The sequence below is a fragment of the Pholis gunnellus genome (assembly GCF_910591455.1).
Source record: "Pholis gunnellus genome assembly, chromosome: 2".
NCBI classification, from domain to species: Eukaryota; Metazoa; Chordata; class Actinopteri; order Perciformes; family Pholidae; genus Pholis; species Pholis gunnellus.
The window spans coordinates 17534228-17550114 of NC_136536.1; the positions used below are offsets into that span (position 1 = coordinate 17534228).

A 15887-nucleotide genomic window follows, 5' to 3' on the forward strand; every position below is an offset into this window, starting at 1 on the left:
GTTCACACATTTAAAGAAAAACACCACCACCAACATATTCATGAAACAATGACATCTCTTTATTTTGAAACATTTCAGTGTGCATTACTTATATCCTTTTACACGTTCACATTCTTGGAATGTAACACCACCAAAATATAAATATAAGCCTATTTACAGCCACTGTTCCTAAAATCTTCTCCATAGAAAAACATCACACTTCGGTCATGAAAGGAGACACGGTGAGGTTACCAAATGGCTGATGGGTCATTTAGACAGCTGACCATACTTCAAACTGCGTGATCCTGAGTTGGACCCAATGAGTTAGATAATTATGACCAAGCATTCAAAAAGAAGCTCAGCTGAACTGGAAGCAGGTGTGAAAAAGACTGACCTATGGCATTCACGGATCTACTGAACAGAGACAATGACAGTTGAGCAGGATGTCAACCGTGGAGCGTCTTTGAACACTTGTGATGCCGAGTTTCATTAACGGACGTCGTCAAATAGCACAAACCCCTTTAAAGTAAACTTAAATCTGTAGAACTGTCCTTATTAAATTCCAAAAGAGAAGAGCAGAAAAGAACAAACAAGAGTTACAATAATGTTGCCTTCATCTTAATGTGGTCTTAAAGGGAGGGAGCAAACAGGGGAACTGAACTCAACCTGAGAGTCTGATGTGAGATAAAGAAGTTAAACGTAGAATAAAATGAACACAGTCTTTGTTCACTAAAACAAATATACTATAAATAACACCATCTATAGACATGGAGAAAACAGACAAGATCATAAATAAAGTGTTTTGGGGTATTAAATCAGTACTATTACTTCAATCTTCACATTTTCACTCTGCACACTCAGTGATCCTGAACGTAACCCTGCAGAGCTCCTTCTGCAACACTGCTGAGCGTTCACAACGCCGCACTTTAAACACTTCCTGTCTTGTTAAATGCATTTCAGTACACATGCTGAAAATAAGTTAGACATTCAGTACCACAGTCTTATACTGTAACACGACTACACAGCACATTAGTGTAAGAGACAAAACGAACAAAAGGTAAGAAAGACTTCAAGAAACAAAGTCATTGTCCCCCATTTGTATGGCCAGAATAAAGTAGTCGTTAGTCCACCGTGCTGGTAGATTTCCACCTGATGGCACAAGAGTGTCAGTTGTACAAGAACTGGACAAGCACCGTAAGTGTTACAGCACCATGAAAGTACACCCACAAGGGCCTTCCTGTCTGAACTCAGATCCGGCTGCAGCTCACAGCAAAATCCATCCGTGAGAAAGTCCAGGTGGCACAAAAGACGGCAGATTAATCTGGATTATCTGACCTCACGTGACCGTGGAGAATAAAAAGCCTGGAGCTTCGATACCACAAGAAACGAGTGCTGAAGCAGTGAGTAACTATAATACAGCCCGCATGTGGCTTTGAGATCATTTGGTCAGTTCTGCTGTACAAAGCAAGGTCGGCCAATCCAGAAAAAGTTGGAGAAAAGTTGACTTCATGTTAGCGGTTACCAGTACTCAACTAGCTAACGAGGGTTTGGAAACAATAAGAAGAGAACATTAGAGACAGATGATCAAGTCAAGATGAAGGGGGGGGGGGGGGGGGAGACAGACAAGAAGAAATGGATGAAATGTGGAGGCACTATGTGAATTAAAAAAAAAAAATAAGAGCCGTAAAACCACAAGACTAATTCCGATGAGCTTCAAGTGCAGTCCGGTCAAACCCGGTTTTTTTTTTTTTTAACCGTCATCAGCTCAGCGCTCCCAGTCACTGCCCATGGCGGCGAGAATCAAAACTCATCTGCGCAGACTGCTGAGGAGGGACAAACGCACAGAAACAAAACGTACGTAGGGGCTGTGGTTAATAGGCTGTGTTGGCAGATTAGGTGATGGGAAATGTCTGAGAGATCCATCGGTTCATGGCGGTGGACGAAGCAGTGGGACGACCGGGATCATTTGTCAGCGACCGCTGCCGCCATTGGCGCACGTATAGTACCACGAGCGGTCGCCGCCAGCTCCTCGATTTCTGTGTTTAATCGTCTGATGACCCACTCCATTGCCTCCCGACCCTGAGACAGACGGAGGGAGAGTATTACAAAACAGAATGTGTAGTGACGGGCACATTGCTATGAAGAGAGGGATCGTGACGAGTTATCAGGAGAATTTAAAAGAGGGCAGCTTCACCTTGCCGGCGTTTGTAGAGATGGTCTTGGCCATGAGACCTTCGAGGTAGCTACTCAGACTGATGCCTTTCACAGTGATCAGAGCCTCCTGGGTCAGCACCGTCCTGAGAACACAAATAAAAAGGTCATAAAACAGTCGACTCAAAAGGTAAATCTCTTATAGATTATAATCTTTCGATTAAAAACTACTAAACATTTTTGCAATAAACCAAAATACTCAAACATAAAAAAGACCGAACTAGAAATAATAAACAAATAATGAACAATGATAATAAATATCATGGGTGACATTTGACATTTATGAAAGAAAAGTAATTTACTTTTCAGGATCCTGCGGATGTGGCTTGTACGTCAACTTCTCATCCACAGACACCAGGTTAGTGAAGGAGATCTGGATGGACAAAACAAAGTCACATTTAGTCTTTGTCTCTCACTGACAATATTTACATCGTCTACGGGCATTTTAGTAGATTTAACAGCCACTGCAGAGGGAACAGAGCCATAAAGCCCCAGACAAGGACACGGATCCTCTCGCTCAACAAAGACCTTTGTTGTAGTTAAAGTAAGCAGGAAAAACACAGGTGCAACTGATAACATTAACGATGGTTCCAGCAACTATTACTGGTATGATTTGCACCTGTGTTTAACGAGTGAAACGTCCACTGTTAAGACTGTTAGACTACCATTACATTACATTACAGTCATTTAGCAGAAGCAGCTAGAAGGCTGGTATGTGAATGGCTTCTTAATGAAAAGCAGGTGCCAAGGCTGACTGAGGAACCTACTACAGCTTAGCTTAGCTTAAGCAGTGGACACAAATCTATTTTGTTTTCCCAGAGATTTGAAAGTTCCATTAGAAACAATGCCTGAAGTCCTCAGATATAATGAAGTGTTAATCGACAGCATTTCTCAACCAAAATAACCTCCTGTAATCAATCAGATGATAAAGAGGAGGCCATGTATTGGTTTTCTGTCCTACTGGAACTCACACACTTTGTATCAGTGTTCAGAAAGTGTGTATTAACAATGATGACAGGACTACTTACATTTGTAGATTTCAGCTCAAAGCTCTTCTCTTTAGGGTCCACAACTGAATGTTCCTGAACATAAGTGCACGTTCTTGTTACCCCGAACATCTGCAGGAAAAGGACACAACCCAGGATTGGTTAAAAAAAATACTATCGTCTTGTGTTTCTTTCCTCTACGAAATTATTTTAACTATTGAGTTTGAGTTTTGAGTACATTTCTTTAGCTTGAGGCCAGACGAGAAACACACACGATTATCAAAGATCAGGCCAGGCGGAGTTCATCTCGAGCAAGCCTACCATCAATCAAAAGAAAGCGGCCGCTCAAGCGTTTCTCTCATCATCTAACTTACAGACATGGCCATGGCGGGAAGCCCCCACTCTGTGCTGAGCAGTCTGGTGCTGTGTAACCGGCCCTCTATGTCCACGCTTCTGTCCAGAACATCCACACCAAACACACCGGGGTTCATGGGGTTGGGGTACTTCTGCATCGCCGCCTTGGTCACCGTCTCCCATGGATGGCTGTCAAAAAAACAATATCAACATTTAGCAACTTCCTAAAGGTCATTTAACACTCTGGAAAAGGATTGCAGACCGTCAATGTTAGTCAATTTTGTAATATTTACATTATAATATGTGTACACCGCATACACACACACACACACACACACACACACACACACACACACACACACACACACACACACACACACACACACACACACACACACACACACACACACACACACCAATAAAACAAAATGCATTGCTATGGGTGACATCGCAAGAATCCAGCTGCCTTGCAAGATAAATGTGACAACAAACAATTGACAAACAAATAACTTTGAAGTTCAGTTATTATGCACAGGACTCAGGAGGTAAAAAGTGAAAATGATCCATAATGTCTTATAATGTAACAAAAATATGTTCTAAAAAAAAAAATCAAATGTCATATTGTCAATATTAATAAAGACTGGTGCAGAAACAAAATGGAGGAATCACCTAACTAGACATACATAGACCGACAGGAGGAGGAGGAGGAACGCCCCCTCTGCACAGCACGGGCCATCATCGTGGATTTAACTAGAAATTTATGGAAACTGACAACAATGCTGCGACCATTGTTCCACACGTACTACTGTCCGATGAGCACAAACAATAGACAGACCATGGTCTCTCGTTTGACAGACAGACAGACCGTTATGTAACACCAATGATCGCGGTTCAAACATTAATATCATGGCAATCATTTCTCTTTATAATAACGTTAACGTGTGGCTGAAACGTTTCAGTACACTTTAACATGTAAAATGACACAAACGGCTGAGCTACTCAACGTTACAGCATCTAATAACAAAGTTAGCTTTGAAGGAAGCTAACAGCCCAAAGCTAACCTTCAGCTAACGCTAGCTAAAGCTTAGCTTACTTCTCGCGCACAAATACCGACAAGTGTAGATTTGTTGAAACAACTTCAACCATAGGAGGTGAATAGAAGTCACAGTTACTGAATGTGATTACTGTCGTGAACGACACACAGTTAAGTAACGTAACCGCGAGCGTGTGTTTAGTTACAGTTAACCTTAGCTCACGTGACTGTTAACTTATGCGTAACCTTAGCAGCTAAGGAGGTTAGCAGCTGCGCCCCGGACAGTAACGTATCACTCGAAAGAAAAACGGTTACTAAACAGATATACGTGTTTAAGGCATCGTCACAGACAGAAGAAAACTACTCACTTGAAAATGTGCTCTGAAGCCCAGATCTTCATTTTGTTAGGCTTTTCCGTCAGGGCTCGGGAGCCCGGTGCCTGTGACCGCGGTGAGGAAGGAAGGAGCTGAAGGAGAAAACCTTAAAAGGACGAGACTCCCCCTGGTGGTGGAGACAGGAACTGAAGGAGAAAAGCTTAAAACGACGAGACTTCCTGGTGGCAGGGACAGGAACTGCACTCTAACGTCCAGAACAATCCTTGTATTATATATTTATGTATTTGATAATGTCAGGTATTGTTGTTTTTTTTCATTTTTTACGTTGCTAAAGCACATCTGCTTTATTATACCTTAAACTTCTAACTACTCAAATTCGTTTCGTGGGCAAATACATCTTTTTACTCCGCTACATTTAACATGTATATAACGCTGTATTCTATGTATTATGTATTATAACGCTGTAGTTACTAGTTATTTTAGTAACTCATATTGTTTACATACAAACAGTATCATCAGTTTTGAATTAATGTGTATAAATGTAAGGTCGATTTATTCTGTGTTTGGTTGATAATCATTTTAGTCACTAAACTTTAGATCTATGCAACTCTGTTCAACATAGAAGCTTTTTGAACATTTGAATAATTTGATATTTCTCTGTGTATTTCATCATCCGATCGAGTTACTCTAACTGCACACCTTGCAACTTCTGTAGGTGAATCTATTAATCCATCAGTAAAAAACGGTCAAAAAAACGGTACATCCTATTTATACGTAAATTCTTGCTATAATAGAAACTCAATAAATTAGCATTATTATTTCTAAACCTAATCAAAAGTAATTCCAATTCTACCAAATGGGGGCATGAAAAAGATGCAGGACCCAAGCTGACTAAACGACATCATACTAGCATCAAACCAACTAGATACCAACAGAACACTATCAGTAAAATAATTTCATACATACAATTAGGACGCTATTGTTGCACTTCCAATTTTCCCAAAAGTAATTTGATCTTCTTTAACAACTAACTAAATGTGGTGGCTAGCTAACAATTTATTGTGTAAAGGTAACTTACTTCAGTTACTGCCACCACATAATCTAAAGGTACATTTACAATCAACCGACTGTATGACATTTCACCAAACCATGCAAGAAACATGTTATTTAAGAAGAAGAAAAAAAAAAAAAAGGCTGGTTGAAGTGTTGTCTGGAGGCGGGACAAGTGACCCTCGAAGCTGTCAATCATGATCATACACGGTTCTTATTGGTTCGGGGAAAAGACCAGCGTGTCTCAAATGTCGTCATCACGCACATACCCGACCCGTCCTTGAAGCATAACACAGGCAAGATGGTTGCATACTGGAGACAGGCAGGCCTCAGGTAATAAAATACATATAATGTATATGTAGAGAGCTAGCTTTGTGGTCAGTGTTGACCACGTTATTGTAAATAAGGATTTGTTATTATAACTGAATACTTTCGCAACGTCCTTGTTGTTTTTATGTCTATTAAATCCTTAGAGGGCGTAGCATAGCTTAGCTTTAGTTAACTATTAGCTTTACCACCCATGCGTTTAGATTGCCGCACTAACGTTAGTTGATGACCGTCCAAGACGTGACTCTTTCTGATAATGCATGGGATTATTAGTCATTAAAGCAGCACTTGTGATTTTTCACTGTCAGTAGCGCGTGTCCTTTAGCATGCGGCTAACGAGTGTTCTCTCCCTGCAGCTACATCCGCTTCTCCTCTATCTGCGCGAGCGCGGTGCGGGCGGCGATGAAGCCGCAGTTGCAAGCCACCGCTTTGAAGGCCGCAGAATCCAACGTGAAGGTCGTCAAAGCCAAAGCAGCATGTAAGTTCATCAAATAGTATAAGTTACTCTGATCATACCGGCACATAAAGTCACCATGGCCCCCCCGACTGTGACGAGGATAGGCGGCTGTGACAATGAGCGGTGACGGGGTGCAGGTTGTCAGCGGTGGAAGAATCATTCAGAGAGTTAACAATGTCGAAGTGCATGTGAATTACGTGCATCCTAGCTTTTATAAAAGCAGCAGCAGAAGAAGAATTATCTGCTGCATTTATATACAGTTCCGTATCAACGGTGACCTTTCAGAGGACCGGATCGTCATTGTGATAGTATTGCTGCTGCACTAACATGTAGGCGTCATTTTAACGTTGTACCTAATCAAGGTGATCATTTATAACTAATAATTATGCATCTATAACGATGCATTATGTTTTCTAGATGAGTTTCCTGGAAACATATGTAAAATGTCTTTTAGATCAATGGAGGTTTGGGTTGAATGTAAGTTTGGACACACTGCAGTCTGTCAACATCGTTCATTCAGTGTACTTGGGGTCAAATTATTCCTGATCAGGGTCCCTATACCAGAACTATTCATACCTTAAAGTTGATGCACAATACTCAACTGACCCCATGTATGGAGGTTATGTTTAATAACTGGAAATGTCCCAACTTAACTGCTCATGACTCATTTTGGCCGACCTTTGCGAAGTTGAACTTCAAGTCTTTAAAGTTTTTGTCATAAAAGAAGTTGAGAGTTTACTGTCCAAGTAGACTAACACTTAACCTGCGGTCACTGATATGAATGATTCTCGAGATCTGTTTGGGATGCAAAATAATTTTCAGTAATGTTTCTATCTTTTCTCTGTTTTCTCTCCAGGATTTGAGGCCGGGATGTAGATAGTTTTACCTTGAGTTGTGAGGTCCTTTCACTGTTCAGTCCTGCACACCGAGGAGAAGACAAGACAAGATGGATGACATCAAGATGACCTGAATGAAATTGCTGTATTTTCCCTTTCATTTGTAATTTAAAATTGTATTAAAAATGGATATCGGAAATACATGTTGTCTCCTTGTATTCTGGTGAATATCGTATTTACAGCACTGCAGAACGAGACACTGATACATTTTTGTCGAACAATTTTTATTTTGGTATAAATAAATCAGTACAGTAGTATACATAGTCATGTACAGAAACCTGGTATTTACAGAGGTATGCGTGTGCTGATCCATGAGTATATCAATGGTTTGAACTTTCATTGATGCTGTACGATGTTAGGGAATAGGGTGTTTGTGTGTACTGTACAAGCATTAAAAATCTGAGTCTAAAACCATTAGAAATGCATGCATTAACCAGTGGTCTGAAAAAACAAGTACACTATAGCAAATAACTGGCAGGCACTTCATTTGTTTTAACTGCAGTTCAGATTAATTGAAGTTCTAGTTTAGTGCCTTCTAAATTACTGTAACATGTCATTGATTGTATTCTGTATGATACAGGCGAATGATAGAACATGTCTGACAAGAGAATCTAACATTAATGACCTAAATGAAACTACAATCAAACCAGGAAAAGTGTTTTTGTCGGTATTACTACTTGTAATGGTTTAAGGAAAACAGTTCGATCCATTTTTATATACGCTGATCTGTTCTCTGCTTTCCCTCTCCATGTATGTCAGAGGTCAAGATCAGTAGCAGTCAGTATCTTAAATCTTGCTCAGGGCCACTTCAGCAGGTTTCTGGATCAGAAATCACAAGTTCCTCCTGCTGCTACATTTGCAACCAATTACATTTTAATTGCACACATGTTGAAATAGAAAGAAAAATGACTCCTCTGCACCAAATGTTATTTGCTCTAAAACATCCATTTTGAGTGATGGGAGTTCAGTGTGAACGCAGCCACAGCTGGCGATCCACCCTCCATGTCCCGTACTAAACAGATGGTATTCCACCAAACCCTAGCTGTCCTTCTTTTCCCTGGTCATCTTGATCATCGTCTCCGGCGATCGGTAGAGGAAGATGAGTTTCTCAAAGAGCGTCTCCTCCAGCTCCATCTCTCCCGTCTCGCGGACCACGAAAATGTCCGTGCAGAGCTTCAGGACCCGGTCCACACACGGGAGGTCCTCAAACATGATGGACCTGGAGATCCCGTTGAAGAACTCCCTGACGAACTTTCCGATGACCAGCACCACCGACATGTACAGGCCTACGATGCTGCGGTGAAGAGAAGAGGAGCAGAGGGAGTGGACATGTTCGAATAATGTGAGAGCGATACCACTGTGAGCGATGCTGGTGAGATGTCTTGTTACCTACCCGTGACCAGCCAGAAAGCCCAGACTGGAGGGGCTGACTTTGTCACTCAACACCACGATCTCGATGTTGTGACACTTGTGGTCGGCAAAGGGGAGCACAGGGGAGCACTCCTCCACCACCCACCACTGGTCTGCCCCGTTCTCTGACCCTTTGTTGACTTGTTGAAGATTGACTGACATGGGCCTGAAGAAAGCCAGCGCCTGGAGTTCTGGCCGGTCCGATTGCGCTGAGGGGAAACATGCCGGGGTTAAAAACAAACTGCAAGTTTTAAACACGAGATCACCACCTGATCCTTATCCAAGATGGATCCCTTTGAATGGTATCAGTACAATGCAGCTATAATTCATGGAAGAAAAGGTCTGTAGTATGGTCAACATACTTAAAGCTGTAACTAACCTACTGTCATCCTGGTTGCCATTTTGGATATTGGTCCTTTGGGACCCCTGAGGAACTTTGGTAGCAGAGAATTAATGATCCTACAGGACAGAATAAGATGAAGAAAACATTCAGCGATGCTGCACGTGACTGTCTGGGTTGTCAAATGAGAAATAGTTGATGACATACAATATTTAAGCTCTTAAAGTGTCATGCTTACTTCAGTATTTTTAGAGTTTACTTAATTATAGCTGTAAGAGCCATTTTGTTATTGTTTTGTTTTCTACAACCTCCCACCACTTGGGGGCGTAGTGACGCTGTCAATTAGGCCACAGGTTGATATAATCAGGGCGCTGGCTTGAGACAGGTGTTGCTGAGTAAGCAGGAGCAGACATTTAATGAATGTAAATGTTATGACTTCTTTAGTATATGTAGAGGAAATGGATAACGACAGAGAAAGTGGTTGGCCTCTGTTTATGTGAGAAATAAAGTGCGTATTTTGGAAACTGGACTTCGTTATTTATGGCACGCGTCTAAACACACAATCAGCAACGGGGTCACTACAATAGCCATTACTAGCATGTTTAATTCTCCAGCATTAACATCTGTAGTCATTAAGCACATTTCATTTCAAATCCAGAAGAATACAAGCAGTAATAGCACAACCAAGTAAAAACCAACAGGTTGTGTGTGTGTGTGTGTGTGTTAACTGCGACTCACACAGGTTTGCTGCTGTTGCCTTTGAGCATGTGGATTATCCCTTCCCTCAAGTCATTGTCCTCAAACTTCACAGTGTGTTCTCCCACCGTCTCTGCATTCATTGATATGGACGCATCCCTGAGAAGGGAAGGAGAGGAGCGTACCAAAGTTTGTGCAATGCTATGTGCATCTATGCAAAATCCAGCCAAATGATTTTAACATTAAGTTACCAAACAGTTTAATGAAGAGATCTGAACATTTATAGTAAACTACTTGATACATTTCTGAATCCCCAAGAAATGGATATGACAATATATAAATGGAGAGGCATTTAATGCACAGATTACACATTAATGGAGTCTGTATCTTAACAAGTTTAAGGACTTTTGAGAACATTTGTTTTTCTTTCTTTGACATGTAAAACGATGGAGGGCTAAACATCTGACTAATATACATAGCACAATAAGTAGCAAAAACACTTGTAAAAGGTATCGGAATAACATGTATTTACGAAAATTTGGTATTGAATGTATTTCATGCCAGTACATGTACACATTGTCCACAAGCATTTGCACATAAGCACTCATGAAAACAACAATGACACATGCAAGCCTACTGGATATGCATTGCATTGTGAAACAACAACACACACACACACACACACACACACACACACACAGGTCACAATACAAGCCGACACACACACACACACACACTGACCTGAGCAGCGTCCAGCGTAAGGTCATGTATATGTGAGAGGAGTTGCTGAGCTCCTGTATCATGGCCGCTCGGCTTGCCGGGCTGATGCTCCACAGCAGACTGGCATCACTCTTGATCTTTGCGACAACAATGTCGTCCACCACGTAGTTCATTATGAACTGCATAGCGGACTGAGAGAGAGAGAGAGAGAGAGAGAGAGAGAGAGAGAGAGAGAGAGAGAGAGAGAGAGAGAGAGAGAGAGAGAGAGAGAGAGAGAGAGAGAGAGAGAGAGAGAGAGAAAGAGAGAGAGAGAGAGAGAGAAGGGAATTAGATTAACACGGTTATTTCAATGAATGTCACCATGGTGTTCTGAAATGAGTTGAATCCTCATCTCTCTATTTACATGTCCTTTATATTATTTTTCTCTCAATGCATTGTCTTATATAAAGCGTGTCGACACCAAAACAATCACTTCTGTATGTATCAACATACAGAAGCCCTTTTCATGAAATCCACATTAAATAATTGTAATAAAATACTGTGTTTATAAAATACTGTGTTTTACAATAACAGGCTACCCTACAATTAAGAGAAACAAATAAAAAAACTCTCAAAATCATTAAAACCTACAAGTGGACCAAACAAAAAAGAAAAGTGACCCACACAAGTTTACATCTACATCAACAAATAGCTACAAACGTAGAGGTGCTCCTCCTCGTGACCACAGGCAGTTATTATAATTAAGATAATTACTGCTACGACAAATACAGTAGAAAGAGTCAACAGTTTTATTAATTCGTTGCCACGTTTCTGGTGGTCTCAGTTCAGTGTTTACAGTGAAATCTTACTGGATGGGTCGCGTAGACTTTGGTGAGTCTGTTGAATCCAGCTGCTGTATACGGAACCAAGTTCTGCTCCTGAGCGGTCATGGTGAACAGAGGCTGTGGAAACACAATCGGACGCACTCAACCGTAAAACATACACGCACACTAAACATGGACAATGACTAGCACCTGAACAGCACAGTTAGAAGCGCAAGTGAATACGTTATCACTGTTATAAACCACGATGGTCCTGCAGGGGAGTGGTTGTTGTCTTTGGCTCTCGGGATGACTGTCTGTCGGTCTGCTCCTTTGGTCCAGACTGAAATATCTTAACTACCCACTTAGCCCTAACTAGCTCAGGTATCTGAAAAAACACGGCAACAACTAATTGAGGCGAAATGGCAGGGGTCGTCACACTATGCAATTTTGTGCAGACTTTCATGGTCCGCAGAGGATACATCCTACTGACTTTGGTGATCCACTGACTTATCCTGTAGCGTCACCATTAGGTTTGTTGTTTGTTGTGTTAAATGATGGCGATGTGTAATATGGTGACCTTTATCCATGAGACACCACACCTGCATTTTTTTAACTGTAGCGTTTCAAGCGATACACGTCTTTGCTGTTCCACCTTTTACAAGCAAGAAGTCCTCGATGAGAATAAGCGTTAGTGTTTTAGAATATAAGCATGAAAACGCTAAAAGTTGAAAGTAAGCACAGAGTTAAATGAACTTGTTTCCACCCTGACCTCATATCCGGCGATGCTGAGCTGGATGGAGACTTCCACCGGCTGATTGGTCACTCCGGCAGCTGACTGGACCAGCGACATGAAGAGGAGCGGGAACCAGATGATGCTGATGAGAGCGAAGATGATGAACCCTCCCATCCCATATTTCACCACCTTCTTCTTCTTCTGCCCTTGAGTGTGGGGGTATTTCTGGAAGAATTACAATAAAATTACCACAGTTCTCACCTTATAAAATAAGAAATTTAAAAAGACAAATGTATGTCACAATTTATCAGATTGAAGGCTTTCAATTGAATATTTTGTCTGACCAGCAGTTATAAATTTAAATGTATTTAATCGATACTTCCTCTTATTTTAGAAGCTCTAACCATTATACTGTTAGTATTTTTATTTAATAAACTACTAAATAATGTACTGGTCAACAGAATAGTTACATTTATACCAAAAAAATATAAAAATATTAATGTATTAACAATTATTATGAATTAATTAATTATCTGCCAATAAGGAAAGGAGATGCCAGTACAAAAATAATAATTAAGCAACATGTTATCAACATTTTAAGGCAGATTATGGTGTACTTAATGCTCAATAAACATTATTTAAATTGATAAACTTTGAGTCTGAGCTGTAGAAATAGTACAGCGAGCAGTATGTGTACTACACGCTCTCAATTACTTTATCTGACTCCCTCCAGCACTTGAGGATAAATATGTTTGCATAGATGTCTTCAACACAAATCCAACTGGAGAGAGACAGAGTGGTGTCGGTCCAAACCCAATCCATCACGGCCCTCAACTCTGTCAGGAAGGGAACCAAACGAAACCTGGAAGAGGAGACGAGAGGAGAATTGAAATTCCACACAGAAAACAAATCACAAACACTCTCAACACTTTATCACAAGCGTTTAAAGTGTGGAAAACGTATCTGATTCGATGACTTTATAATAACTTCATGCTGTGTTAAGAAGATATCTGTATTTATTAAAGCCAGTAACTGTTCCCTTACCCTTGGAAGAGGAAGAGGTTCAGGTAGTTGTAGTTCTTGGTGAGGAAGTTTCCCAGGATGCGGTTTGGGTAGCCACATTTGATCTGATAGGCAGACAAGCCGAAGTAGATACACTTCACAAAGTACCAGAGCTGAGCAATGGGGTTTCTGTTGAACCTCCTGTGGAGCACAAAAGACATGATGAGATAAGGCAAAATCAATGAAAATATCTGAGATACAATTCTTTGCATCTTTCTTCTTTCTTTTCCCCTCCATTTATTCAACTTCTACAAATGGAGTCTTGAACAACTGGAATTAGGGTTGTAAGTTATATAAGATAAGTAAGTGTGGGTTAGTTTTGTCAAGTTCATATTTTTCACAGCATTCTAGATGAATTGTTCGATTTACTCTCCTGAAATTGAATAGAAGCTCAAGAAGAAGTTAGGAGGACGAAGACAAGCACCCTCGATGTGCACTTTCATGATGTTTCATGTCCCTTTTGGAAATTATTATCTACCTTTATTTCTATCACACAGGCTTTTTATAAAGCCTGTAGAGTAAGATAATTGCAACTGAATTAACAAATGAGGACAATGAAAAACTAAGTTGATGACCTCTCTGTGACCCCGGGGAGGATGAAGAACAGCCAGAAGTGTATGCCGAACACCAGCACCACCTGGAAAACACACTTTCCCAGCAGGGACTTCTTCAGGTAGAGGGCCCGGTCCACTATCATGGTGCCAAACTGCATGAGCAGCATGACCAGGAAGGCCTCTGGAACCTGGTCCTCCGAGAGAGACTCTGTGATGTCTGCTACTGAAGAATATTTCTACAGACAGACAAACGATCAGCATGATTGTGTCGTACTGTATATAACATGCATTTAAAGTCTGTATATTGTTGGTTGGATGACAGGCAGGTCAGACTCTTACCCCAAAAGCCGAGTATCCATAGATAGTGACGATGAAGTTGACGACATCGATGAGAAACATGAGGGCATAGACGTCACACACAGGACTGTAGTCTGGGTGGATGATGTCATAGAAGAACTGCCTTATGGGTAAGTAAATGTGAAGGGCGCTGGAGAAAAAACAGAATATACAGTCAAAACACACTGTGCCATATTGACTCACTCTATATTTTAGAAAAGAACCAGTAAAATGATGTTAAAATGTCATGAGGTCGGTATGCAACAACGCACACTTCTATGATGGCAGCTTTGGCCTGGAGCATCCTCTCTCTGAACAGCTGTCTAATCCTCTGCTTCCTGGTCAGCGGTACCTTGTTTCTTTGCCGTCTCTTGTCTTTGCTGTGCTGCTTTTTGGGCTTCACCTCTCCATTGAAAAAAATAAATGTGAAATGGAGAAATGTTAGTCATATATGGAGTTTAATGTCAACTACCAATGACAAAAAAAAGAACAAAAGACAACAGAAAATAAAGGAGAAGTGGAAGTCTCACAGTAGATTCACCCAAACTGCTGGGTCCGATTTGGATCGAAATATCTTAAGCTTTTCTGAATATTCACCATCAGATTCGGCTGAGTCGCCTTTCTTTCGTCTACAGAACATGGAGGGGCTGGAGGCCTGGAAAGGGAGGAACTTCAGGCGGCGTTGACTTTTGTCTTTACTGCCCATCTTATCTCCTCCTGTCATCTTCTTCTTGTCAACTTTCTTCTTCATCTTCTTGAAAAAATCAGGCATCTCAACCTCTTTGTTGTCCCACAGCCCGTGGCACTACATGGACAACAAACTGAATGTTAACATGCAAAACTAGCAGCGCGGCAGCAATGCAGGTGGTCCCGGCTTACAGGACATAAAGCGGCAGATGGGCATATTTGAATGAGTGGGGTAACCTTTCATGGTTACCTTCAGAATAGAGCGGTGGAAAAACAGAGCAAGCAGCTGAATGAGGTCGAAGAGGACGTAGCCGTCTTTCTTCTCCACCCCGATGATGTTGGGCAGGGCGAAGGGCCGATCGGCGTTGATGCCTCTGTAGGCAGAGGTGGTCCAGGGGAAGAAACCAAACTGGGAAAAGTACTTCACCACAACAGTCAGCTGAGAGAAACAGGGAAGAGAGGTCTGGATCATGCATCAGCTGAAACAATAAAATGATCACCAAATCAGATAATACTTTCTCCATAAAACTAATTCTATTTTTTTCTGTCCTTGGTGTTCACATATGGAACTAGTAAACCAAGGATATGCAAATTCAGAGAAAAAAAAGTCAATTATTTTTTATTCCATGCATTCGTCTTCCTTGTTAAAACCTGGCGTCAGCAGAAGCTGAGATGAGGAGCGGGCTTCAGACATATATACATGACCTTACTCTGGACTCTGCTCAAATTAGTGTGTGTGTGTGTCTGCTTGCAGTCTTTCACACTTTTTTTATTTTCAAAATTGTAGTCTCGACCCAACCAATGCTGACTCAAGTGAAATCAGTTGAGGCAATTTATCAGACTTTATTCTGCTCTCTCTGGAGCCACAAAAGGCATTATAATACACGTATGTGGTGGTACTCCCAAAGACCAGTAAAC

General features: G+C 41.2%; 3 protein-coding genes across 3 annotated transcripts in view; 1 reads left to right on the top strand and 2 right to left on the bottom strand.

The window, feature by feature from the left end:
• Positions 1 to 43: 43 nt before the first annotated feature.
• LOC306711219 (PRELI domain containing protein 3B-like) lies at positions 44 to 5024 on the bottom strand. The gene is made up of 6 exons (XM_079180042.1): positions 4932 to 5024; positions 3551 to 3719; positions 3219 to 3308; positions 2493 to 2563; positions 2174 to 2276; positions 44 to 2058 (listed from the first exon to the last, which is right to left on the bottom strand). The coding sequence occupies exons 1-6, from the start codon at positions 4961 to 4963 to the stop codon at positions 1942 to 1944; spliced, it is 582 nt and encodes a 193-aa protein (XP_079036168.1). The 5' UTR covers positions 4964 to 5024; the 3' UTR covers positions 44 to 1941.
• Positions 5025 to 6178: 1154 nt separating this feature from the next.
• Positions 6179 to 7771, top strand: atp5f1e (ATP synthase F1 subunit epsilon). Its single transcript, XM_079169768.1, has 3 exons — positions 6179 to 6281; positions 6632 to 6753; positions 7589 to 7771. Coding segments are annotated over exons 1-3 (156 nt in total). The 5' UTR covers positions 6179 to 6249; the 3' UTR covers positions 7591 to 7771.
• Positions 7772 to 8666: 895 nt separating this feature from the next.
• LOC306708807 (piezo-type mechanosensitive ion channel component 2) overlaps positions 8667 to 15887 on the bottom strand; it is a gene marked incomplete at both ends in the record, with an annotated part of 30232 nt that continues 23011 nt past the window's right edge. Inside the window, 14 exons of the mRNA XM_079176748.1 lie at positions 8667 to 8922; positions 9022 to 9247; positions 9418 to 9497; positions 10117 to 10233; positions 10816 to 10985; positions 11643 to 11735; positions 12367 to 12555; positions 13045 to 13192; positions 13375 to 13533; positions 13968 to 14182; positions 14286 to 14433; positions 14555 to 14687; positions 14880 to 15087; positions 15220 to 15408. Coding sequence (XP_079032874.1) covers positions 8667 to 8922; positions 9022 to 9247; positions 9418 to 9497; positions 10117 to 10233; positions 10816 to 10985; positions 11643 to 11735; positions 12367 to 12555; positions 13045 to 13192; positions 13375 to 13533; positions 13968 to 14182; positions 14286 to 14433; positions 14555 to 14687; positions 14880 to 15087; positions 15220 to 15408 — 2331 coding nt within the window. The remainder of the gene's footprint in view (positions 8923 to 9021; positions 9248 to 9417; positions 9498 to 10116; positions 10234 to 10815; positions 10986 to 11642; positions 11736 to 12366; positions 12556 to 13044; positions 13193 to 13374; positions 13534 to 13967; positions 14183 to 14285; positions 14434 to 14554; positions 14688 to 14879; positions 15088 to 15219; positions 15409 to 15887) is intronic.

Coding starts and splice junctions, on each gene's coding strand:
- LOC306711219 (XM_079180042.1), bottom strand. CDS start 4,963: ATGAAGATCTGGGCTTCAGAGCACATTTTCAA. Junction 3,720..4,931: donor GCTTCAGAGCACATTTTCAA/GTGAGTAGTTTT, acceptor TTTTTTTGACAG/CCATCCATGGGAGACGGTGA. Junction 2,564..3,218: donor TTGAGCTGAAATCTACAAAT/GTAAGTAGTCCT, acceptor TTGTCCATCCAG/ATCTCCTTCACTAACCTGGT.
- atp5f1e (XM_079169768.1), top strand. CDS start 6,250: ATGGTTGCATACTGGAGACAGGCAGGCCTCAG. Junction 6,282..6,631: donor TGGAGACAGGCAGGCCTCAG/GTAATAAAATAC, acceptor CTCTCCCTGCAG/CTACATCCGCTTCTCCTCTA.